The 27,978-nt window shown below is 40.3% G+C and overlaps 2 protein-coding genes across 10 annotated transcripts in view; one reads left to right on the top strand and one right to left on the bottom strand.

The window, feature by feature from the left end:
* LOC311240000 (oxysterol-binding protein-related protein 7-like) overlaps positions 1 to 14,456 on the top strand; it is a 90,242-nt gene extending 75,786 nt beyond the window's left edge. For all 9 annotated transcript variants that reach the window (XM_084328486.1, XM_084328492.1, XM_084328488.1 and 6 more), the window contains 8 exons: positions 119 to 256; positions 3,765 to 3,828; positions 5,260 to 5,338; positions 6,841 to 6,985; positions 7,317 to 7,467; positions 11,132 to 11,258; positions 12,021 to 12,143; positions 13,065 to 14,456. In XM_084328486.1, the coding sequence (XP_084184612.1) occupies positions 119 to 256; positions 3,765 to 3,828; positions 5,260 to 5,338; positions 6,841 to 6,985; positions 7,317 to 7,467; positions 11,132 to 11,258; positions 12,021 to 12,143; positions 13,065 to 13,173 (936 nt within the window). In that variant the 3' untranslated portion in view covers positions 13,174 to 14,456. The remainder of the gene's footprint in view (positions 1 to 118; positions 257 to 3,764; positions 3,829 to 5,259; positions 5,339 to 6,840; positions 6,986 to 7,316; positions 7,468 to 11,131; positions 11,259 to 12,020; positions 12,144 to 13,064) is intronic.
* An 11,754-nt stretch (positions 14,457 to 26,210) lies between these two features.
* Positions 26,211 to 27,978, bottom strand: part of LOC311240014 (TANK-binding kinase 1-binding protein 1-like) — a gene marked incomplete at its 5' end in the record, with an annotated part of 50,904 nt that continues 49,136 nt past the window's right edge. Inside the window, 1 exon segment of the mRNA XM_084328507.1 lies at positions 26,211 to 26,350. Coding sequence (XP_084184633.1) covers positions 26,222 to 26,350 — 129 coding nt within the window. The 3' untranslated portion in view covers positions 26,211 to 26,221.

Raw genomic sequence — 27,978 nt, 5'->3', positions numbered from 1 at the left:
AAAAATAATTAAAAAAAATAAAACACAAAAAACTACCCTGGTCCAAACCTGTTTTTAAGTCCTGAACTGTGAATCGGCCCCCAAGTCATTATCATCTTCCTCTCCTCTTCTCCTTCAGGTGTACGTGGCAGCGTTCTCCATCTCTGGCTATGCCTGGGCAACCTGGAGGAACCACTACAAGCCTTTCAACCCCGTGCTGGGAGAGACCTACGAGAGCCACAGAGAGGACCGTGGCTTCCACTTTGTCAGCGAACAGGTAACCTCTATATACACGCACACAAATTAGGGATAGGCAAAACGTACTATTAAAAATTATTATTGAACGTGAGATAATCGTGAACATGACATAATTAATAAAGCGAACTAGCTGGCTTCTGTATTTGCGAGTCGCAGCAGGCTTATGTTATTTACAGGAACAAAAGCATTCATTACAAAAGTTACATTGTTGATGCTTGAAATGTCTGAGCTTCCACGTTAACGTATGGTTTTGTTTTTGAGATAATCCAACAAGTGAGCTGGCTGGCTGCGGTCATTGCTAACGGCTAATGCTAGCAGACCAGGCTGCGTGAACACTTTCGGCAAACATGTACTTCCGCGTTTCGGCCAGCCCTCTACGCTCGTTTTCCCCCTACGCCGGTAATGCGCGCATGCGCATTTTCTTTTTGACGGCACTCGCACGCCAAGCGAGACTAATCGCGGAAATGTAATGTTATGTTCGAATCCGTAGAATACATATTTATCAAAACAATTAATCACTGTTTACACTCCCCACTTACTGTACCATGTTCTACATATAGAACCATCTCATGCACCGGTTTGAATCAAAGCCCTTTCGAAAATACTTGAGCTCTACTGTCTTTAACTATAAATGTTTACACTCCCCACTTACTGTACCATGTTCTACATATAGGCGTTGGAGTATATAGTATGGCGTATATTGATGCAGGTAGGTATTATAGCCCTATACCCGCTTATTATTATTAACCAGCGTTGCTAATATGGCCTGTTCTGTGATGCCCATTTATTATTATTAACCAGGGGGATTATCGCGTTGCGTATTAACCTCCACAAACATCCCGCAGCACAGACGCACACAGCAGCACAAACATTCCCCACATTTAACATTCACAAACACACAATATTGAAACATAAACACAGCATAACGTTAAACACTAACACTACGATACCCAGAGCTCATCGCGCAAACCGGAAGTGGACATACGTAATCTTTCCTCGCCGCGTCACTCTAACGTTACCTCACCGGCAACTTATCTAATTTAGCAGCAAATTAAAACATCTTTTCAAAATCTTTCTTCACATCTATATTTGTAAATTCCACATAACCTTAGATATTGTTCTTTAAACATTACGTAGGCCCCTTACCCGCTCGGGAATTGAACTCCACCCCATACGTTAAGCTAAAACCAAAGATTTTTGCCCATCACCCCGTTTTAAACGGCGTAAATACGACATTTCTCTCAGTTTTTAAAGCAATCAACTTATATACGCCAACTCCCCCACACCTTAGCTAGTATCCCTCTGTTTTTAACAACAATCCAACGGTCGCAACATATTTAAAACACATAATATTCATCGCTAGTCATTACACGCCAAACCCCGCCGCTCTCGCAAGACGCTCGTATTTTCAAACCTTTTTGTCTAGTTTAGCGACACGACAATTCAACATTACTTTTACAGTTATACTGTTTATTAAAACACACAAGTATTTAACAACGACCTCAAGTACTTCCTATTTAGCTCCTGTATCATAACACAAGCGTATTTGTACGCTCTGTAAACGAGCACCTGGGGAGCCTCATGCACGGCGTAGGGAACGAGCGTAGAGCGGCTGGTATTCACGAAGGAGAGCGCTGGCCAATCAGAGAAACGCGGAAGTACATGTTGGTTGCCGAAAGTGTTCACGCGACCAGGCTAGCGGGTTTCCGGGAACAGTATTCATTCTGAACATTACATCACTGATGCTTGAAATGTGTGAGCTTAGTGAAACAACATACAACACTTTGCTACAATGAAAGAAGTCTCTTTCTTCATCTTTCTTTTCTGTTCTCCCAGCTCTTAGACTTTTATGCTACCTGGCTAGCTAGCAATCTGTACCCAGCATGCCGTTCAGCGGTGTAACAGTTAATAGGGTCCCCTCTCAATACATTAGTGTAAGTGCTGATAAAAACGGGCGGAAATAAATTTTTTTAAAGATTAAACAATATTTGTATAAACTATTCAAATTCTTGTCATTTGAATATTAACCTCTTAACTGGTGCCTCCCAAAAGTGCCAATTTTTTTACTTGAACTTAAGGACTGCATAGTTTTTTTGCAAACCAAAATACTATACTTTAAGCACATGAGCCTGGTCTCTTTTGAAAGGTGACATTCGGAAGTCTCTGATACAATAAAGAAAATTCACTTTTAGTGCTAATGAAATAGAGTAACGTAGGTCTGAACTTGAGTTGTAGAAAAACGTGTTACTCACGTTTTTCTGTAGTAGTTGGTAGTCCAGAAGTAGTATTTCCAAGAAAATTGGTATGGCTGAAAAAACCATATATAGCCTGAAGTCTTGTGTAGTACATGTCCAAATTTCATAAGAATCCGTTCAGAAATGAGTGATTAGGAGCGATTTTGGTAAAAAGTGAGAAGAGAAAAAAAGGCTGCAGAAAACCATTTCCTCATCGACTCCAATGCATTCCGTGGAATTTCTCTTCCCGTTTGCACTCACCCATTTCACCTAGATCCCTGATTCGCTACACTCATTGGTTACAACCCTGTTCAATAATTTTTGAGATTGCCAAATGATTGAGGGAGGTAGAGCCTCGGGAGTCGCGGGTGGTATTCGAAAAAAGAAAAGTCTGCCGTGTACTTCGGCGCACGCCTCACACATCGGCATGTAACTCGAGAACCGCAAACTTGACTGCGTGTGTGTCGGGACGTAGGCATAGTGTAACCTGACACTTCCTCAAACGGGCTTTGACAGGCAGAGAACGAGAGAGGGAGATGGAGAGAGAGAGGGACGGCGGGAGGGACTGCAGAAGTGTGTGTAAATGTGTGTGCGCCCATCTCTCTCCCTTGTCGGGGACACACACATACACAAACTTGACTGTGTCGGGGACGCATCTCTCTCTCTCTCTCTCTCTCTCTCTCTCTCGCTTGCTCGTTCTCTCTCGCTCTCTCTCATATGTATCACGCTGTGTGGGTGACTGTCACTGAAAGCGCTTATGGGCGGAGCCCATCCAATAACAGCCTGAAATCCTGAGGCTGGAAAATGATGCTTTTGAGTACTCTATTAGAAATATAAAACAATTTTTTTTTTTTATAAACCTTACAGATGTCTTCCATAGACTCACAGGAATTGTGTAAAGTTACCCAAATAGTGCAAGTAATAGCAATGCATGTCCCCTTTAATTATTCTATGTTTGAGGTCTGATCTTTTTAATGTTTGGATCTTTAGGTTTTGGCAGATATGTCTCATGAGATTTAATTAACTATGATCATAGGGCGATAAGTAGGTCAAATAGACCAAATGGCTGAGCAGCAGAAACACTGTAGAACAACACATATATTGTAGGCTGATAAGTTATGTAGTCGTTACTGGGCATTTTAACGTTAGCCTACTTCTCTCAAAACATAATTTGGTAAATCTGAGACAAAGGTTTCAGCACCATGGAGAGTGCAGTGTGTCACCTAGGCCTTTTGATGAACTATTATGGCTTGCTGGACAACGTGTGTTTATTAATTGTGCGTTTGTCTTCAGGTCTGTCATCACCCACCCATCTCTGCCTGCCACGCAGAATCAGAAAACTTTGTCTTCTGGCAAGGTAAGAATACTATCCATAGTTTGGCATGGAGCTTTCACATGTGCACTGTATTGTCCCAAATAGAAGACATTGAAATTAAGCAAATTACACCCTGAAAAATGGGGGGGTTGAATTTAGAGCGATATTTAGCCCATTTCCTCGTAACCTAGTATGATATGTTTGTATCAACGTAAAACTGAGCCTGGTACAACCTTCAAAAGAAGGTGATATTAAAGGAATCCAACTGTTTTCTTGTAAACGTCTCGCTTTTGTTTACATTCCGCCCAAATAGACAGTCTTCTGTTGTTGCTCTATAGTCTCCAAGCTGAATGCATGAGGTTATATGGAGGTAGGAAATATAAAGTCCATTGTCACCGTTTTCTTTGCATTCGCAGTGTTTATATCGCATCCGTGTTAAGTTTCACTTTGGGTGAAGTTGTAATGAGTCTCGCCTTCTTTTTGATTGTTTGCTTTTTCGATTTCGAGGAAGATGGTATTGGACCAATGAAATTGAAGCACAAGGCCATGCTTAAACTTTTTGTGCTCTACCTCACCCCTGTGCTCGTGGTGGCATGTGTATACTTGTGCATGTTCTGGAAGAACACATGTAATTTTCACACTAGATGTCACACTAGAGCACCAGCATGTCGTTTATATGTGAATTTATACGTGAATTTTACTAAAAGCATTGGCGTTGCTCGCCTGGACATGCTACTATTTCAAAATCAAATGTATATAATAGGTATTATGTTTCATCATGAATGCATGAAAGGGGGGGGGGTCGTTTTTTGATGCTTTGATCGTCACCAACGGCATACGTTTGAGTACGTTACACATGGTCATTGCGATCGATGTGAAATCATGGTTGGATCAAAGCAGGATTGATGTCATATAGTCCTTACCTTCACTAGGAGGAAAAATTGGAAAAAGAATATTCCAATTGTCTGATCGTGATTTCCAGTATTGGTCTCCATCGTGTCGCCAACATAATCCACCACAACACATGCATCGGGGGCATTGGACGTGTTTCAATGTGATCGAGTGAACCGCTGGACTCGCCTGACCCCGAGGTCTGTGTGAGAGAAATGAATAAAAATATCGAATAAAAGAAATAACGATGAAAACCCGACTATACTCGGGTATGGCGCTGATTGAGTTAATATGTCAGATGAGCCACTGGCTAATAATTAGGTTTCAGAGGGTTGAAGCAGGGCCAGGTTAACCACGGTCCGACTCGGGACTGAGTAGCTTTGTTTATAAAAGTTGGACGGATACTATTCCAAAGCTACTGTGCAGTTCTTGGTCGATTTTAACCTTGCAGTGAAATGACTACTACCTGTGTAGACTTGTGGCGGTTTTGAATGATTAATGATTGGTGCCTTGCTACTACACTGGACCACGGAGCCAATTGAACTGTAAATCACTGAGGTAACCGTGTCTTTTTCTCCACAGACCAGAGATGGAAGAACAAGTTCTGGGGAAAATCTCTGGAGATCATCTCTTCTAATCCGGTCAACCTTACCCTGCCTAAGCAAGTCATAATATAATAATATACAAATACTACCAATTACTGCAGTTAGTCATAGACTCTATTAACACTTGAGTGCCAGCGACGCTATGTCGTTAGTTCATGCCGACCGTTGAATGCCAGCAACGCTATATAGCGTTTGTTTGTCTTTATTTTTTTATTAGCGATTTGAATTCATATTTCATCAATCTAGCCTCACGCTAGTGCAGCAACTTCTCTCTGAGCTCCATTGGGAAAATACCGCCCCCTATCGTCTCTCCCTGTGTAACTGCACCCCATTGGATTAGACTGATGGGGGGGGGGGGGGAATCCAGTTTCCTCATTTTACTTTTCCGGCAAGCCATCCGAAGAGATCGAAGTGATTGCCGAGCCGGAAAACAGCGTGGAATACATATTTACAGTACCCAGCGCTGAATCAATAAACACGATCGATATTTGGAATGGCGATCAGGAATTGGAATAATCTTTTTGGAGAACATCTGAGGTAAGGAATCTAGGATCTTCTTAGGATAATCGGATCTGTTTTCACAGATATCAGTGTGCGTGTGCGGGCTGATTAGGAAATGAGAGAATAGATTTTTCAGCTTGCTTCTCTAGCGTGCATAAGTACACATATACTATCGATAATCTAGCGTTTATTTGAAAACAATTCATAAATAGGCCGAAAAATTACAACGTTTTTTGTGTATTCCAGAATATTCCAGTAAATGCCGTTTATCACGGAATCTTTATATTTTCCTGAAACTTTCAAGAAAACGAGGGCTTTTCAAAATGCTATACAACGGAAATTAATTTAAAAATCCGTTTCGACAATGTTGACTGCAAACAAGTCATTGATAAGCGACGGCCAGATTAGACACATAATTTAAGACATAGATTATGCGTTCACAACGCTATCATTGAAGTGGGTGCTGGCATTCAACCATGTTTTACCATGTTCACCAGTGGCATCCAAAGTGTTAATACACAAATATTAACCAATTACTACAGTTAGTCATATCCTCTATTAATAAAATGTATTAACAATAAAAACTAGGGATGCTCGATATTGGCTTTTTTACCTATACCGATATTGTCCAACTCTTAATTTCCGATACCGATATCAACCGATATCACATTTTAATGCCGATATCGGCCGATAATATCGGTAGGCCGATAATATCGGACATCCCTAATAAAAACCTAAACTCTTTTTGACAAATGTCATGGTTTAGTTTACAGGTGGACAATCCGTTTGTTTAGTTAGATGACAGAGTTTGTCCCTTTTTTAAACCAATTAACCCTTTCGCTGCCACACTACCAAACGGTTAACCCTTTCACTGCGACAATACAGAAGCTTAACCCTTTCACTGCCGCACGACGGCAGGGTAACCCTTTCACTACCACACTACAGAAGGCTAACCCTTAACCGTCTGTAGTGTGATAGTAAAGGGTTAACCTTCTGTAGTGTGGTAGTGAAAGGGTTTACATGAGCTAATGAAAATGGTGTGTGTGTGTGTGTGTAGATATGGAGACCACTATGAGTGGAACAAGGTGGTGACCTGCATCCACAACGTGTTGAGTCAGCAGAGGAACCTGGAGCATTATGGGGAGGTGTTCATTAAAAACAACAAAAGCAACGACTGCACCTGCAAGATCACCTTCATCAAGGTCTGATATACACACACTGATGCAGTACAGCTTTCATTTAATGGTTTTGTCAAAACTGACGTGCACACACGCATTGCAAAAGGGGGTCTTAAAGATTAAATACTTTTCTGACCACTAGAGGGCAGTAAGGAGTGACTATAAACAAAAGCCTCCTCCCAAATTGAAAGCCTTGTCTTGTCTTGACAAAGTGATCATTGTAAGCTCATAATACTGCCTTGATGGCACAGTTGTCTTGTAACTAAAAACTAAAAATAATTGTTTGCTTGAATGGATTACTAGTCTTTTTAGAAATCTTGGAAAAACATCTTGATATCTTTTTTTTTTTTTCTAGTCTCGTTACTGGAGTTCTGACGGCAGTACCAACGAGGTCCAGGGGGTGGTTCTGGACCGCAGTGGGGAGGTGGTCCATCGGTTCGGAGGTCTCTGGCATGAGGGCATCTTCTGTGACACCCTGCCCACCCCAAAGTGCATCTGGAAGCCCAGTGAGTCAAACGGAGTATATCCTAACCGCCTTCAATCTGACTATACCATGTCATCATCACTGTTCAAAACAAAGTCAAAGTTACAATGTGTAACTTCAGACCTTTGAGTATTTTAAATAATGATTATAAGTTGTTTGCGAAGGTCCTTGCAGGGCGATTGGAAAATGTTATAGCCTCATTGATTCATATTGATCAGGCTGGCTTTGTACAGGGTCGTCTAGCTTCAAATAACATGAGGAGGCTAATGCATGTCATGTCAAGGACGGGGGCCTCCCATCATCCAGCGATGGCAATATCGCTGGATGCTGAGAAAGCCTTTGATCGAGTGGAGTGGAAATATCTGTTTTATGTACTACCTAAATACGGATTTGGTCCGGTTCTCATGAACTGGATAAAGGCACTTTACCATGAACCGGTTACATCAGTCAGAACAAATGGTATAAGGTCTGATCCATTCCATCTCTATCGATCTACCCGCCAAGGATGTCCGGTTTCACCGCACATTTTTATTATTTCCCTCGAACCACTTGCCTGTGCTATACGTGCTCATAAAGAAATCAGTGGTATTCGTATTGGTAGTTGTGAGTATAAGGCCAGCCTGTTTGCTGATGACATATTATTAACACTAACAAATCCTAGCCATTCCATCTCAAGTGCTAAAGCTTATAGATACATTTGGTAAATGTTCGGGCTATAAAGTGAATTATAGTAAAAGTGAAGCTATTCCACTTAACAACCTAACTTTTCAATCACATCTGGGTTCTGCTCCTTTCAATTGGAAGCCAAAAGGAATTAAATACCTGGGAATTAAAATCCGATCTCCCATTGAAAAAATGGTTGAGTTAAATACATCTGACCTTTTAAAGAATATAAAGGAGGACGTCAAAAGATGGACAGTCTTGCCTTTATCCCTTTGGGGCAGATCTGATATTATAAAAATGAATTTGTTACCAAGGCTAGCTTTTTTGATGTCCTCTATACCGTTAAAGTTCCCTCCTAGTTGGTTCAAAGAAATAAACAAATTATTTTCTGGCTTCCTATGGAACAACAGAAAACCTAGAATCAGCCATAAAAAACTTATAAAACCAAGAAATAGTGGAGGAATAGGACTACCAGATATCCACCAATATTACATAGCATATAACTCAAGATACCCCTTGCAGTGGGCTTACAATAGTGTGAGACAGATTGGCAGCTGGGAATGGCTTGAAGAACAAATTATAGAAGAACATAACAAAGATCTATCTCTTTCAATGTTGTGGTATAACCCAAAAATCACTCCCAGACTGGACAATCCGCTTTTAGAATTTCCATGTGAAATAGTGAAAATCTTACATAAACGCCTGACCTTTAGTGGATATTCCTTACCATCATGTCCATTATGGAAAAACCCTTTGCTCTCTGCAGGAGGTAAAATCCTTAAAAATAATGTATGGCAACAACATAATATAACACAGGTGGGCCAAGTGATCGAAAGGGGAAATATGATACCTTTTAATGAACTTAAAACACGTTTGGGCTGAAAGACACAGCATTTTTATCTTATTTACAAATACAATCAGTTATTAAATCATTGTTGTCTAAAGGCATAGCTATAGGAACAAACGGAGTCATGGAAGAGACATTAAGGGGAATTACAGGCAGGAAAGGCATTGTTTCTGCAATGTATAAACTATCATGTTCAACCACCCCTGATATACCCAAACTAAAGTCCAATGGGAGCGAGACATGGGTATACCCATATCTGAAACACAATGGGAAGCAGCACTTAGGAATAGTAAAAAAATATCAATGTGTTAGATATAAAATTATATAATTAAAGATACTACACAGGGCCTATATAACACCCTGTACATTGAATAAAATGAATCACACCCTACCCAAATTGTGCTGGCATGGGTGTGGAGTAGAGGGTACGCACTTGCTGTGGCACTGCCCGCTTGTTAGGACATTTCTTTCTATAGAACAGTCTGCAGCCTCTGCCAGGGTTTTTGAGCATTCTGGCTAATCTTTCAAGACCCACAGAATAGTCTGTGATACGACTATGAATGAACACGTGAAATATCTCAACGGACGGATTAGGATCTCTGCTTTCATCAGTGAAAAATAGTGAGTGTATAGCATGTTCCGTTCTTTCGTCATTGGTAGTTGAATATACTGTTTTCAGAAACGGAGAAAAACGAATTTTTGTGAAACGAGACTCTCAGTCAGAAAAGTGATTTGACCCTTTTTATTTTTGCCTTCAGTGACACATCACTGACATCAGACATCTGCACAACACTTTTACCGCCGACAGGTGGTACTGTAGTTGAAGATGTGGGCTGTTCCTCACTCGACTGTCTGAAATCACAGTAAAATATTAAATAGTTTGGTAATGATGTACACAAAATCAAATAAATTATTTTCACTGCCAGCATGTCTCAGGCTGGTGGTGCATGACTTTATGGCACTTAGAATGAATGAGAGAAGAGATGTACCATTGCCCTGTGCGGTTTTACGCATTGTTTTTATTCCCGTGGTAATTGTAAAAGGGTGTGTGTGTTTCTAACAGTCACTGAAATGCGGTTAGCTGTTTTCTACTTTCAAAAGGTTAGCGTGTTCACACAGACCTGGGCCCCGTTCCCTGTACCTGGTTCAACTAAGTCCATCAAAAGTCCCATTAGCCAGCTTAAATGAATAATATAATAATAATAATGCACAACCACTTTAGGGGGTCTTTATTCGGCATGCAACGAACTGGACATGCAATTGGAGCGGCACACACACCGGGATACACACACACACACATGCATTGTCTTTTTCTCAGTCGCCGATGCACTTGACCCATCCCGTCATCCTTCCCCCCCATGGGCAGCCGGGAGCAGATAGGGCGTCAACGTTAGCCGCGCCCCGGGGACCAATCCAAGTGCTCCTGCCCGTCTTTGTCAAGGACGCCACAGCGTTAGCGATCTGTTGTTGTGCATGTTTTTCCATTGGGTTTATCTTATCGGGGGGGAAACCCGTGCAAGCACTGGAAGAACATGCAAACTCCACACAGAAAGGCCTGGGAGATACCCCACCTGGGTACCTGGCATCATGGAAACCTGATCCCCAAGCGGGAATCGAACCCTGGACCTTCTTGCTGTGAGGCGACAGTGTTAACCACTACACCACCGTGCCGCAATCATGAACCCCATGATTGAAGTCATGCTATCTCAGTTTATCGAAGGCTGATTCGGTCTCAAACTATCTCATAGCGACTCATAAAAACGTATAGGCCTACAGGACTATTATTACATATTTTAATTTAATTCATATTTAATTGCCCTTCCATTTGTATTTCCTATTTCCGTATGAAGACACATTACACAGGCGTGGAAACGATGGCAAGTTGAAAAGTGTCTAATCAAGACGTCTGTCTTGTTTCCACTGCAATATGGTCCCAAATCACATGCCCTCTTCTCCCAGCGACTCTGTTCCCTTTTTGTTTTTCTACCAAAGAGCTGGATTGTTAAAAAGAACTGACGATGACATGTCACTAGCTGGGAGTGCTACAGCCAACTAAACCACCCAGAAGTGGTCCAACTGACTAGATTTTAGAACTTTTATTTTTAATAAAAGAACAATTGCCTGATGTGGGTCTACGTTGTCATTTCCTCATCATATCATGTCACTTCCTGTGTAGCCGTGCAGCCTGATGACCACGAGCAGTACTACGGGTTCTCCCGCTACGCCAGGGAGCTCAACGAGTTGACCCCTGACCTCAGAAAGCTCCTACCACCTACTGACACACGCTTCAGGCCTGATCAGAGGTACACGCCACACGCATTGCTCATTTTAACGCCACATACACGTATGTAATAACTAATTCACATTTTACCCACTTGATTATCTTTATTTGGCCAGGAAGGTCCAGTTGAGATACAAGATGTCTTCTTCCAGGGAGTCCTGGTTTATTTATATTTACCAACAAATTATTTGCATATTGCACAGATCTCATTTATTGTATGATACACCAGTCGTATTCATTAGACGTGTCAGTCATTAGACTTGTAGATGGTCATTAGACTTGTAGATAGAGATCAGAGAATAAATCTGTTAATTTTTTACAGCTCGACTCAATCAGAATTACTCAGCTCATCGTTTCTTCTCTTAGAGTAATTTCCACAACAATAGTCTTAGACTTGTAGATAGTCTTAGACTTGTAGATAGTCTTAGACTTGTAGATAGTCTTAGACTTGTATAGTCATTAGACTTGTAGATGGTCTTAGACTTGATCTGCTGTATTTACACATCATTCTGAACCACCGGGTCATATTTGACCAACAGTATCAAAATGTCATACAGGTTTCATATAAACATCAACTTATCTTCAATGTTACAAATCTTCAATGTTACATGTTCATATTCCCACTGGAATAAATTATAATGCTGATAAGACAATGTTTAGAGGTGCGTTTGTTAAACTGTGGAATGGGTGATTTCTGACCCGGACGTAATGGAAGGGAATATGGTCGATGATATATAAAAAAATATTGTAGATTAATCTCTCTCCTCTTCCCTTGGTCCATCAGGATACTGGAGGAGGCGAAGGTAGCGGAGGCTGATAAAATGAAGGACGAAGTAGAGGAGAAACAGAGGTTGAGGAGGAAGGCGATGGAGAAGAAGGGGGAGGAGCACGTTCCAAGATTCTTCAGGTGAGTGTTGTGTCCCCCAGCATCCCCTGCTCAACACACCAGATCATGGCTCAAATTCTGAGGAAGGCTAAGAGCAGGGGCGTCGTTTTGGTATGGCAAGGTATGGCACTCGCCATACCTTGGCAAATTAAAATTAAAAAATTGGATGTTGATTTAGAATTCGAATGTTAACATTATGAACGAAGCTTCGAACTATTCGGTACAGCCCTAGCATGTTTTGATATTGTCAATTATCTCACTTTACTAGGTGATTTTTACTGTGACTAACTGAAATATGCCACACAAAAAAAGGAAGTTTTTTTTTTAATCAAAGGGCAGCAGAGACGAGTGATACAGGGACACAGGTAAGGTCTTACAATGGCTTAGTGATTATAACAGTGCAGTTCAGCATTCAGTAACCCATACTTTTTGTGAGTGTTTTTGATACTACATTCTGTTGAACACACACCTCAGAACCGTACCTAATGAAAATTGGCTCAATTGCAAGAAAAATAATAGACAGTTATGATATTACATTCTGCATAATTTGTATGCAAAATATTGTGGTTCCCTGCTTTAGTCTGTTGACACATTTCTATACTAAAAATGCTTGTCGTCCTGTATACCTAAATGTCATATAAGTGAATTGTATAGAAACGACTCACCAAAAGTTACTATTGCACAACTGATTTGACCAAAAAAAAGATGGGGGGGGGGGGGGGGGGGTCCTAGTCACAATCAATTGATAAAAGAAAAGATAAACATTTGAATTGACAGGAACAATGCACTTCAGCTAACATTTCTACAAATGTTTTAATATTTGTTAATATCTTTTATTAATATCTAAGTTTATATATGTATATCTTCACTGTTTTCCAGCTATGATGCAGTAGTCCCGCTACTACAGTAGGAAGTAATGATTTTCTTTTCTCCTGCTCTCAGTAAATCCTTGGATGAGGCGGGCAGGGAGGTTTGGCTATACCGCAACAACTACTGGAGCCAGAGAGATGAACCTGGCTTCGCCCACACGGATAACCTGCACCTGTGGTAGAAACGCAGCTAGCTAAGCTAACACTAAGGCTAAATTGGGTCAACCAATGCTAACCAGGCTACCTTACTGGCTATAGTTAACATATATTTGAGCAGTTATCCTAGCCCAGTTTAGCGTTTTCACCTAGCCGTTGATCTCAACTGCCTCAAGGTCAACTGAGCTAATATGCTGTAGCTTAGTGGCTAAACTAGCCGTAACATACCTAAAGGTTAACATGGTAGGACGAAACCTAATTACTCACTGCTACCCACCATGGACTTGTACAGACCAGTGACTACTTCACATGGTAACAAAGTACGGACCAGTGACCACTCAACACGGGAACAAGGCTCCTGTTAAATTTATAGATTTGAAGGGAGTGAGATGAAGGGTATTTAAAGCATTAATGAACCTCTCGTTGGGAGTCGATGTGGAGAGGGGAGGTGCCACCAGAGAACAAATGAGGACTGAATTATTCCCATTTAAACCAGTTCACACTGGCTTCGGTCTCCTTTTCTGGTTTAGACCAGTTCACACTGGCTTCGGTCTCCTTTATTCTAGTTTAGACCAGTTCACACTAGCTTCGGTCTCCTTTATTCTGGTTTAAACCAGTTCACACTGGCTTCAGTCTCATTCAGTGCATGATGTTCCCAAGCTCCATGCTTCCTATTCTACAAAATCTAGGTTCCTGAAACTAGTATATTTACCTGATACAAGCATGTTAAAATAATCCTGGGGGTGAAAGGGGGTAGTGTCACTTGACATGATGCATTTTTTACCATTTTAATGTCTGTATATTTTAAGCCCCATTGCTTGTTCATTAGAATAGTGTATCTAAAAGCTCACTCAACAAAGAGGAATGAATTGTGCATGGAGGGATATTTTGAAGAGCGTTAGGGCGAATGGGGTGTATGATAGGTGACTCGGTGTTGTACTATTATTTTCCAATGGGTCTATTACTTGGTATCCATGTATTTTGGAATTGTAAAGTCTACATGTATTTTATTTTCTGACTTTCTTCTACATTGGTGTGTCATCAACCCCCCCTCCCTCTTTGCTCCCCCCCCTTAACGGTGGCAGGCTGCCTGTTAAGCCCTTCCTCTAGTCCTGCAGCCTTCCTCTTCCTCCTGTACTGTATATGTGAGATTCGAGATAAAGGGTTGTCTTCCTGCATGCTTTCAGTTGATATGATGATGTATTTTGTTATGGATGTTTCAACAATGAATTTTTAGGAAAAGAGAGAAACGTTGTTCCAAAATTGTGTGATTTGCTTGGTCGTGTTTCAAATAAAATGAATAACATCAGAGAGTCAGAGATTTTATTTTCCAGGTATGGACTAATCCACATTGGAATACAGGTACAGGGCAATACTATGTCTACAACTAAACCAATACAGGAGCAGAGTAGAATGTGTCTGCTTTATTGATTTTTATTTATTTATTTATTTTTGGACGTAAAGTTAAAGGACCGTACCAGTCTAATGTTGACTTCTCACCATTAGCAGAGATTGCCCCAATCAACAAATGTTGTGTACATAAGTGTATATATACAGTGTATACTTAAGTGGATCTCGGTCTACATTTTTAAACGTCACTGCGATTAACGTTGAAACACCCTTGAGACTTGAAAGTTGCTAGCTTGGAAACATAGTTCCTTACAACTGCTGCATTTTGAAACAAACATTTTATTTTGAGGGCTTTTAAACATCCTTCATTGAAACCAATGGTCACGTCTAGCCACAAGCTAATCGGTGTGCTTGTGGCTAGTAATGTACATTTGTTTCAAGAGTGTTTTCAATGCTATGGCAGTGGCCACACTGATCAATCACAATCGTCCGATAAGAGACCCTAACAGACAGACGGTATTACTGTCCTTTGGTTTGTTTTTAAATGACAACTTAGCTAACGTAATCTTGTGTTTACAGAAACAACATCTTTGCTAACGGGATGGTGACATCTGTCAGTTCAAAAAGTTCATCAAGTTCTGTGTTAAACTAGCACATGGTTATGTTCACAAGCAAAGCTGGACTGGGACAAAAAAATCTGCCCTGGCATTTTTGGCCCAGACCGGCCCACCACAATCGGACACCACCCACCAGTACACAATCCTTGCGGTCCCCTTAAATATGCGTACCTACTGTACTATTCCCCCAAACCACATAATAATAATATGTGCATAATAATCATCTGTTCTGTGCGCACGCGAGGGAACATGTATGCACATGTGCGGGCCATCATTTAAACAGAGTACAGGCACTTCTGATATTACGACTGCACCCCTGAGCCTGTTCCTCCCTGCATCTACTCCACAACCTGGCTTGGATAGACATAAGGAGAGAGAGAGATGATTACAATGAACTGATACATGATTCAGGTCTAGAATTGTTGGAATTCCCTGACACTGGCATCCGCCTCTAGATTTAAAAAGAAATGTTGGCCCGTAATTTCTCCACCCGTCCTCATCCATCCACAGATTTTTGGCTCTGTGCAGCATCTGATCTGACACGAGAAACGGAGGACAGAGAGGGAGGGGGTGAGGCTTAGTAAGAGATGTGATTGGGCCAGCCCAGTGTCGGTATAGAAAATTAACAAATGGGTGTCCCTGCTCTATGGGCCGGTCATTGACCAAACTTTTTATTAAATTTTTTATAAATCAAATTATATCGTCCCCAAGGTGTGTTCCCCCACCGGGAAAATGCCCGGTATGCCAGATTACCAGTCCAGCTGTGTTCACAAGCGCAAAGAAACTCCTAGATTTGATACAATGGCCCCATCCTTTGACCTATTTGAGACGGAGCGCAAATAGGTCCCATTCAATCACTCTCCATTGACTGTCCCTCCTTGTCATTTCAGCTAACAAGCATCAGAAAAACACCTAAATATATACTGTGTGGTAGGATGCACTGCCAACAGGCTGAAGAACCCATAACTAAGTTTCCATAAGCTTCCGAACCAAAGAACTGAGCCTTTAAGAAGAGAAAAGTGGATATAGGCAATAAGAGACATCAGCAGCAAGAATGGGACAATTGTGGGATGGTGTGACACTATAGCTGTTTGTATTATTATGTTTTAAGTTTTCTAGTTAACTAGCTTGCTAACAGCTAACTTGAACCATCTTCATTCTGACTGACGTGTACGGATATGGAGGTGCCTGTCCACTTCAATGTTAAAACTTCACTATAGAAATACCACTAAGAACCAAAGTATTCAATATAGCAGACGGAATAGACTATGAAGAGTCAAAACAACAGGCAGAATACATTAATGTAATTACAGAATTATGAATGATTACTCAGTTTTCTTGTTTTGATATACAGTATGGAAGTGAATTTAGTCATCTGCTCATTGAAATGCATTCATAATGATTAAGGTTCTGTCGAGGTTTGTCGAGCACATGGGCTTGCAAAGATTTATTTGAGAAACGTAGACCAATGTTTTCTGATGCAGTGAACGTTTATATATTTACATGTCAAATCCCTGAATGTGAACATACAGTACAAAGGAATTCCTTGTGAGGTACTGTACAGGATACTCTAACATCTTTCTGTACAACAGAGTAGGTCTATAATACATTTATACGCTCATAATAGAGTAATATGTAAAATCTTAAAATGGGTGGCATTCCCCTTTAAACCAATTCAATGGTTCCAACAGCCCAACGTATTAAAGGGAAACACCTAGAAGCTTCCGTTTTGTATTGTTGTGTATGCACAGTGAGGTAACAGCGTGGTAACCATGACAACACCTGATGACAGGCAGAGAGACAACTATCACTTGTTGGCCAAGTCGTAAAGTCACAACTCGATGACAAAAAACAAATCTTGTATTCCTCTTTTTTAGGTTCGGGTTATGTGTATAAATAACATTTTAGGTGACAATTACGAGTTCCGGTGTCGTATTAAATACATATCGGCATGAAATATCTGAATATATAAAACTTTATTTCACATTTATAAACGACCATAATATGGAGAAATCTCATATAAACAAAGAAATGTGGAGAAATATTAAAACATACCCTGATCTTGATAGACAACCCGTTCAGAGACAAACACACTAAAGCAGATAGGGTAGGCTGTCATGTCTTAGCTAGCGTGGTAATATGGTTAACATTGAAACTGTTAGTTAGCTAGATTGAACGGTAATATTATTTTGTTGATTTCCTATCATTTTGATGGCAGTGTGTTACCTTGACAACAGTCCATATTTCACACTGATCCATATTTAATATGACACAGACTTCACAGCTTGGCCAACAAGTGACAACAAGCAAGTGTCGGCCATGTTGGCACCAATACCCTGCTATGCCAAATGGTTGCCATCACGCCCCTTGCTCTGTCCTTCCTTCAACTCATCCTCCGTGAAACTGGAAAGATTGTCGCCATATTTAAGCCAGAGGTTTTCCTCGCTCGCCTCTCGTTTGGCGTTTCACTGAGGAAGCGAGGATGAGACGCGAGGAAGAGCCTCTGTGAACCTTTGGAACTGACCCACATAGCAAACCTGACCGTGCCGTCAGTGGCTCTGAACACAAGAGCTGCATTAGACAAAAATCTAAATAAACACAAACTTTTTGTTCCTTCCTTGGCAACTTCTGGTATTTCTGCACACGACGCAAACATTATAACAATGAACAAATTCAAACAGGCTGACATAGGCTGGTTCTTCACAGCCACAATACTACTGTAGGAATGTAATAATGAAATATTTACTCATGAATGTAATAACCTTTTCTGAAAATATTCATGTTTGTCTACCTATGAATGTAATAACCTTTTCTGAAAATATTCTGATTCTGTTTATAACGATGTCTACAATGTTTTACTGTTTTTAGATTATCATTGTTAATTAAGTGAATTGTGATTGTCATATGTATCTCATGTATTGTTATGTTTTGTGTTGTCTTTCTGTGTGGACCCCAGGAAGACTAGCTCGCCACTTAGGTGGCAGCTAATGGCGATCCTTTTAAACAATAAACAACAACAATAAACAATAGATGCTGAACTCTTTGGTGATCATAAATATCTAATGTTATGAGATCCCATTACTGTGTGTATATATACTATATACATACACATGTATATATGTGTACAGTATGTATATATACATATGTGTGTGTGTGTGTGTGTATATGTGTGAACTGTACATAGGCGGTCTTAGCCAGGATTCACCCGTTTCAATTTAAACGGCCTTGGATTGACAAAGCGAATGCGCACACTGTGCCAATATGGATAACCGATGCACGATGGAAATGCACATCACCAACAAAGAAAGATGTTCACCGGCAATGTTTTTCACCTTGTAGAGGAAACCTTGCTCCTGACATAAACCAAGTCATGGAAATATCCAGGGTCTAGTTGAGCGGTGTTGTGGTGAGTTTGGCACAGTAGCTAGCTTACCACCTGATGCACAAATTCAGCTAAAACATTGTATTCTCATTGGCTTCCTATTGTGATTCTGGGTGAGTTATACTGTAATAATGCAGCATCCAGGAACCTTATAATTTGCTGTTTCATTCGCATTATGCGAGAGAGAGAGAGAGAGAGAGAGGATCTCCTGAGATCAGTTACACATTTAGGTCAGAGAGTGAATTTGTGCATCAGAGGGGTATGTTGTCGAATGTGTTAGGATAAGATAAGGGCCCATATTTGGTCTTGAAACGGCCCTGAACCTTTAAGCCGCCTATGTATGTATATGTATATTTATGTATGTATATGTATGGGTCATTTTTACAAGGACGGATACAACCTCAATGACATATTCCAAGCAACTGCCTGTTGTGTTGTATCACAGTATTTTAGCTTCTTCTCAATCCCTGTCCTTGGAGCGTATACATGGGGGGTAAAAGTGCCATGTTCAGGGGCACTTGGGCAATATTGGCACTGTCAGTAGGCTACTGGGGATCGAACCAGCAACCCTTTGATTACCAGGTGGCTGCATTCCTTTTTCCTGCTCTTCCTCTTTTCATGTCTTGTCGTATTGGAACGGATTGAAATTACAAGTGAAACCAGAGAAACCACTGGGAGTCTGAGTTCCTGTTTAAACAGCCAATGGAAACTCAGACCTGTGTCATTTCCTGTTCAAACAGCCAATGAAAGATCCGACCTGTGTAATAAAGGGGCAGGAATTAAGGTGAGTTCAGCTGGTCCTCGTCACTTGGTGAAGTCCGAAATTTCCAAGTCCAGGAAGTTGCCCTTGAATGGCCAATCAAGTGATAAACTTAGGCAAGCTCTTGAGTTGTGACGTATCAGTGAATTTTCACCTTTTGTGGCACAAACATACTTTATTATGAACATGGAGTATCATGAGACATCATCAGAAATATGATGTTGACATGCTGGGATTCCTAAAAGTTGATCAAACCCCCGGCATCAAGAAAGAAAGGTTGAATCATTTGGGATGAATCTGCTGCCTTGGATCAGAGTGGTCCTGACTTCTGACCCAACTAGCTGTCATTTTGTAAATATGAGTTGGTCAAGTGATACATTTTCCGACTTTGTGAGTTGACGAGGACCGACCGAACACTTTCATTTCTGCCCCTTTATTAAACAGGTCTGAACACACCATTACATTATCTGCATCTGTGTGAATCTAGCCAAAGACAGGAGACATTTTAGACAGAGTATTCTGGGACATCCAGGCCCCTGCTTCCATAGCCCTAATCTAATAAAGTTAGTTAAATACTGTACATACATGTACGTATATATACATTACAGTATGTACAAGGGTACGGAGAACTCTCTTTATTGAAAAGTATTACATTGAGGTTGCAGGTCGCATCGGCACTTCCAGGGAATAACACTCGTACAGGAGGGAATAACACTCGTACAAGAAGAAATAACTCATACAGGAGGGAATAACACTCATACAGGAGGGAATAACACTCGTACAGGAAGAAATAACTCATACAGGAGGGAATAACACTCGTACAGAAAGAAATAACTCATACAGGAGGGAATAACACTCATACAGGAGGGAATAACACTCGTACAGGAAGAAATAACTCATACAGGAGGGAATAACACTCATACAGGAGGGAATAACACTCGTACAGGAAGAAATAACTCATACAGGAGGGAATAACACTCGTACAGGAAGAAATAACTCATACAGGAGGGAATAACACTCATACAGGAAGAAATAACTCATACAGGAGGGAATAACACTCATACAGGAGGGAATAACACTCATACAGAAGGGAATAACATTCATACAGGGGGGAATAACATCCATACAGTTGGTGGCCAAGCCGCAAAGTTTCAAGGTTATATGTTCGAAGGTTGAAAAAGAAGAAAAGAAAACATTTCCATCTCTATTTGTATATATATATATATATATATATATATATATATATATATGTATATATATATATAACTTTCACCTAATAAGTTGTTCATACAATATATATACAATATATATATATATATATATTATATATATATATATATATATATATATATATATATATATATATATATATATATATATATATATATATATATATATATATATATATATATATATATATATATATATATATATATATATATATATATATATATATATATATATATATATATATATATATATATTGTATGAACAACTTATTAGGTGAAAGTTATGACAAAGTTCCATCTTTGCAGCTTGGCCAACCTGCAAGGACCGTGTGATATAGGGGACAAGGACAACAAGATTTATCAAGCATCTTAAATTAGGAGGCTGATCTGAGATCAGGGCCTGTATTTATCAAGCATCTTAGAGTAAGAGGCTGATTTGAGATCAGGGCCTGTATTTATCAAGCATCTTAGAGTAAGAGGCTGATTTGAGATCAGGGCCTGTATTTATCAAGCATCTTAGAGTAAGAGGCTGATTTGAGATCAGGGCCTGTATTTATCAAGCACCTTAGAGTAGTAGAAGGCTGATCTGCATCTTAAAGTAGGGGTGCTGATTTGAGATCATACTGTACTCATATAGTGAGGTGTATATTATGTTAAATGTGACCTGATCTTAGATCAGTAGTACTGATGATAAATACGGGCCCTAAATACAGGTCTGTTCCTAGAAGCACCATGAGAAGGAGATAAGTTAGCATCATAATACAGGAAGCTTTCAAATGTAAACAAATTAATGGGACCAGTGTGATCGGGACCGGGTGCTAGTGGCCAACCTTGGCTTAACCTGTGCAAGCAGGTGATAGATCTATTGTCACGGTTCCTGTAACCACTCAAATGAATTGAATTGTAAAAACGAGTTCCATTGCTTGTTTTTCTACTAGCAGTTCTACAGTAGCTAGCTCGTATCCATTACGCATATTGACGTTTTACATTTTGATGTCATTCATTCCAGCCATGACTCTGGGCCTATATAGAGGAACACTTCCTCATAAATGCAAAGGACTGTGGGATACATAGCAACCGTTGTCATTTTTTTTTTTTTTTTGTACTCTTTTGGTATCACAAACAGTACTGTAATTGCAAATCTGATATGTCATAAATGTATAGATGTAGCAGTACTGTCTATCTGTATGTCATGTATGTCATATATGTTACGATTAATTGAAAATGGGGGACCCTGATGTAAACAAGACGAAAGTCTTTCTCTGGTCTGCATCCCCTTAACAATTGTATGTATTGAGCTGTACTGTACTGTACCCATTCTACAATCTGTTAATAAAGTTTTCAATCAATCAATCAATCTCCTTCTATGGTGCTTCTACTGTAGGTCTGTGCCTCCTCCTAGTGGCTGCTTTCCAGAGCCTGGCTGCTTCTGCACCCCTCTACCGTAGTTCTGTGTTGTTGTTGTAAGTCATTTTCTCACCACCAGGAGGAGACACAGTTCAGCTATTCCCACTCAGGGCTAACGGGATGTAGAATAATGTGATTGTTAACCCTTTGTGGTACTGGTCTAATCCTCTCCAGACTGTCCACGCAGGAAAATCACATTGGCAGGGGATTCTATAGGCTGATTGTCCCAGTCTGTGGTAAACACAGGCTTTTTAAACATAGACATTTTTGACCTACATACATTTCTCTCTCAGTTGACACTTGGTCTGGAGCCCTTTTCAAAACGATAATGTCGGAAACAGAAAGCGACACCCTACTACCCTGTACGTTGTAGCATTTCCAACGATCAATGTAGTAAAAACGTGGCTTCAATACTGTAGGCCCTATATATATTTTCTCCCTGGCTCCGTAAAAAAACACCCAGATGGTGTAAAATATAAAAAGTGAAAAGCTATACAAAGACAATACAATGTGTTTTCTCCACGGAGGTAAGACGGAGAGAATCAGGTCAGAAACCAGTAGAAACCATGGAGCATGATTCCTCTCGTCATGTCGGGAAGGAGGCGGCTTATTGTGCATTCATGTGGTGTTGGACATTATGGGATATATGAGTTCCACCATAAGTGCCACCTGAACGCTCTTCTATGTCAGAGAGATCAGTTGATCTCGATGGTTCACCAATTGCCCTAAGTTGTGACGTAATCACATTAAAGGTGCTATAGATAACATTTTATGTTTATACATATTTTTTTATATATATAATACATCCACAGAGCTTTTAGAAAGGTGCAGAATAAAATTATTGCTTTTCCCCCCAAAAAACTGATTGATTAATGAATTTGTTCATTTAACCTTTTTTTACGGGTCCAAAATTTGATGAAATGTTTACATGTTGCAGGCATGTATCCCCTCCCTACTTCCCATTTCCCCATGTGGAATGCATCTGATTGGATAAATGATGATGCGACATCTAGTGGCTGAATGTTATCTATAGCACCTTTAACCAGCAGCTACACTGGCAGTAAATAATGAAAGGGGAACAACGCCCAAATTAAGAATGTAAGAACATGTTATTTTCATGGCCTAGGAAAGTTCAATCATTATCTGTGAACATGAGCTACTCTCTCCCAAAGACAGAAACAAGAGGAGTAAGACTCAAACTCATCAGGTATAAATAAATAAATTATAAATGGTGCATTTATATAGCGCTTTTATCCAAAGTGCTTTACAATTTGTTCCTCACATTTTACCCATTCACCCACACATTCATACACCGATGGCGGAGGCAACCATGCACGGTGCCAACCGGAGTACAGCAGTTTGGGGTTAAGTGTCTTGCTCAAGGATACTCGAATCGAACCAGGAACCTCCGGATTACCAGACGACTGCTCTACCTGCACAGAAGGTTAACCTTTCACTACCACACTACAGGCGGTTAACCGTCTGTAGTGTGGCAGTGAAAGGTTAACCTTCTGTAGTGTGGTAGTGAAAGGTTAACCTTCTGTAGTGTGGTAGTGAAAGTGTTAACCTTCTGTAGTGTGGTAGTGAAAGCGTTAACCTTCTGTAGTGTGGTAGTGAAAGGGTTATCCTTCTGTAGTGTGGTAGTGAAAGGGTTAACCTTCTGTAGTGTGGTAGTGAAAGGGTTATCCTTCTGTAGTGTGGTAGTGAAAGGGTTAACATTCTGTAGTGTGGTAGTGAAAGGGTTAACCCTTTGTCATGTGGCAGTGAAAGGGTTAACCATTTTGTAGTGTGGTGGTGAAAGGGTTAAGAAACCATGTATAATAATGGTGTTGGTGAACCGTCAACCGAATGTTTCACGTGGTTTGATGTCCTGAAATACCAATAAAAAAAAACAAATGAACCAAATCAGAGCTTCATGACCTCCATGTTTGTTCCTCCAAAAGAATGTGTTTGGGAACGCGACGCGGAGAAAAGTCTGTCCCAACATGCACATGAATGCACTAGCAGCTGAGGCCAACAGTTTGACTAACTTTAATGGATGAGAAGGGGAAGGGGTAGGGGCATCTGATCCCTGGTCAGCTAACATCTGTGAGGGTCTGGAGGATTTGGAAGAGAAGAGCTGATCTTCGACCAGCCATAATGAATCTCAGTTCCATGGAATCAGTGAATGTTTTTTTTTTTTTTTTTTTGCTTCATCAGAATCTGATCTGTGGTCAGTTTGGCTTTCATCCTTGTAATGTTAACAGTTAAAAGCTTGGTAAAGATAAACTGATTCCGGTTCAGTCTGTCCTCTTTAACAAATAATCCGTTTTTGCTTCATGCAATTAAAACCTTGTGCTGATCCGAGATAAGTTTCGCATTCGTTGTCTTGGTGTTGACAGATTAGCGCTCCCATGATTCTATCTGACCTTCTGTCTGTGTCCTTGTCACAGAGGAACCCTGGTTTTCAGATCAGTTACCGTATCTGTATCTAGTCTGGCTGAGCTCTCAGATCCACGTAGAAAAACCAACCCATTCTCTATTCTGGAATCTCCTGCTAAAACAACCCAATCTCTATTCTAGAATCTCCTGCTAAAACAACCCATTCTCTGTTCTAGAATCTCCTGCTAAAACAACCCATTCTCTATTCTAGACTTGCATTGTTAAAACAACCCATTATCTGTTCTAGAATCTCCTGCTGTTAAAACAACCCACTCTCTGTTCTAGAATCTCCTGCTTAAAACAACCCATTCTCTGTTCTAGAATACCCTGCTGTTAAAACAACCCATTCTATGTACAAGAATCTCCTCCCATTGCTGTTTCTTCCTCTGCTGGAGTGCCTGCATCAAAGCCTGTGGCCTGTTTAGAGAGGCTATACTGTCAGGTGGCAGGTTTGATTCCCCACAACAATGACCGTGTCCAATCCCTGTTCAAGTGTCCTCAGTGATGTCCTCAGTGAACTCCCTATCTGGTTCAATGTCATTAGATCCCATTCTGCTCCAGGACGCTGCAAAGTGAGTTGATCCCTTTGGTGAAATGTCTACATGTATGTGTGTCTCAGAGAGATAGTAATGTCTACATGTAGTATGTGTGTCTCAGATAGATAGTAATGTCTACATGTATGTGTGTCTCAGAGACATAGTAATGTCTACATGTATGTGTGTCTCAGAGAGATAGTAATGTCTACATGTATGTGTGTCTCAGAGAGATATATTAATGTATACATGTATGTGTGTCTCAGAGAGATAGTAATATCTACATGTATGTGTGTCTCAGAGAGAGATATTAATATCTACATGTATGTGTGTCTCAGAGAGAGATAGTAATGTCTACATGTATGTGTGTCTCAGAGAGAGATATTAATATCTACATGTATGTGTGTCTCAGAGAGAGATATTAATGTCTACATATATGTGTGTCTCAGAGAGAGATAGTAATGTATACATGTATGTGTGTCTCAGAGAGATATATTCATGTATACATGTATGTGTGTCTCAGAGAGAGATAGTAATGTCTACATATGTGTGTCTCAGAGAGAGATAGCAATGTATACATGTATGTGTGTCTCAGAGAGAGATAGTAATGTCTACATGTATGTGTGTCTCAGAGAGAGATAGTAATGTCTACATATATGTGTGTCTCAGAGAGAGATAGTAATGTTGACTCTACATGTATGTGTCTCAGAGAGATAGTAATTTCTACATGTATGTGTGTCTCAGAGAGAGATAGTAATGTCTACATGTATGTGTGTCTCAAAGAGATATTAATATCTACATGTATGTGTGTCTCAGAGAGAGATAGTAATGTCTACATGTACGTCTGTCTCAGAGAGATATTAATGTCTACATGTATGTGTCTCAGAGGAAGATATTAATGTCTACATGTATGTGTGTCTCAGAGGGTGATACCAAGAAATAAATTCTTAATTCCATTGCAGGTAAGATGGTGATAGATTGTAGTGCCCTGAATCCAAATACAAAAATGTAAAATCTGGGATGTCCTTGTGTTGCAGTTAGCTGGATTCACACCTGCTCGTTGACAATCTTAGTTCCATGTCCTATCTGTTCCCATCCCATATTTAAACTAAGATTGCATCTCTCTCTACTCTATACTATCTCTGATAGAACAGATCTGTCTTTGAACCAAGCATCTGTCTCTATACTATCTCTGATAGAACAGAGCTGTCTTTGAACTAAGCTGCTATCTCTATACTATCTCTAATACAAACAAGCTTCTATCTTGTTGTTTTCTCTCTGTTCCCTCTCTGCTTTCCCAGGTATCAACAACGTAGAAAACATGACACAACAAGGTGTGGACTGCCCCGAGTCAGATAGTCCTAATGTAGAAATGTTAGATCTTGCTGTTCTCCAGGTGTGAGTCGATGTGTTTGATGAGGGCGTCGTCAGGGTAACCGGTGGGGAAGGTCAGCTGACAGAGAGGACAGCTACGAACAGCACTCTCCTCTGTCTCCATCCATAGCTAGAGGGAGAGGGAGAGAGAGAGCGACTTCTGCATGAAACAGAAACAGAGATACACTTTTCTACTCATATACCCACATACAGGGGTGTAAAGTACTTGAGTAATTGTACTTCGTTACAATACTTAACCTGTTAAGCTGTTTTAGAAATTTCGCCTAAAGGTACACGCCCAAGTAAATGGAAGATTGCTCCACTTCTACAAGGTAAATTTTCATGTTCTTGGTATCTAGGGACATCTAGGGACCTGGGGGTATGTATTCCAAGTGTCAGAAATATTGTGTCTGTTACTAGGCTTGAGTAAATTGTGATGAAACAAAGGAGAATATAAATTATGAATCTTTTTTGCATCTTTGCCAGTGAATAACACCATGTTACAATTGTGCTGGAACCGAGCTCGCTCACTGAGCTCATTCACCACCTTCTTGAGATCAAGTGTACAAAATAATACAAAATCTAAGCAAATAAATAAAGGGAAGATGATTAAACAGAAGGATTTGTAGATACAGTAATAAATTATAATCCATTTTAATAAAATGTTCTCGCGGTTTTACGATAAAAGAGATATAATTAGCATTTTTTCGATAAATTCTTATTTTCGGTAAAAAAATAATTTATATCCACTTTTTCTCCTTATTTTCTATTTTTCTCCCATCCCAATTTCGTATTTCCAATTCTTCCCTCCCCTGTCTTGAACGTTGCTAGACTATCCCTCCCACTGGTCGGCTGTAGTGAGGATAGAAGTGGCGAGGAGTAACGCGTGGGAGGCTCACGCTGCCCCCGCTACTTCCTGTTTCCGCCGTACTGGCGTCACCCAACCGACCTGTAGGAGTCGCTGTCCACAACGTCCAATCCCCACCCACCGGCTTTCCCACCCTCTAACACTGCCAATTGTGTTAGTATGACGGCCGGCCAAGCCGGTAGCAACGCCGAGAGCTGGGCTCGATACCAGCATATCCTGTGTTAGTGGCGAGCGCCTTGCCCACTGTGCCACTCAGCCGCCCTATTTTCGGTAAATCTTAAAAACATTGGTAAAATGAAAATATACACTTTGACTGCTGTTTTGATAGGGTTAAGGTCTTTACTCTTGGCCACATTTGAAAAAGAAACACAACATTAATTATCTTAACATCCATGTGGGTCCTCTTGAGGACGATTTGTGACGCGCCACTTTGCCGACCTCTAGCGGCTTTTTTTTGGGGATTTGTACTTTACTCTAGTATTATTAGGTTTGTATGCTTGTACTTTTACTCAATTACATTTCAGAGAAAAAAAACACACTTTTTACTCCTTACATTTAAAATGCGGTACCCATACTTTCACTTAGGTATAATTTCTGGGCACTTTTTACACCCCTGCCCACATATAAGCAATCGAGAGAAAGAAACAGAAACAGAGAGTGGGGAGGGAGGGGGAGAAACAGAGAGGGGGGGACATAGAGAGAGAGGGAAAGGGAGAGAGAGAGAAACAGAGAGAGAGGAACACACATGGATAGAGGGATATATATATATATATATAATATATATATATATATATATATATATATATATATATATATAGAGAGAGAGAGAGAGAGAGAGAGAGAGAGAGAGAGAGAGAGAGAGAGAGAGAGAGAGAGAGAGAGAGAGAGAC

Source organism: Notolepis coatsorum (assembly GCF_963971535.1).
Source record: "Notolepis coatsorum genome assembly, chromosome: 14".
Taxonomy (NCBI): Eukaryota; Metazoa; Chordata; class Actinopteri; order Aulopiformes; family Paralepididae; genus Notolepis; species Notolepis coatsorum.
This window is presented reverse-complemented; position numbering and strand designations above follow the sequence as displayed.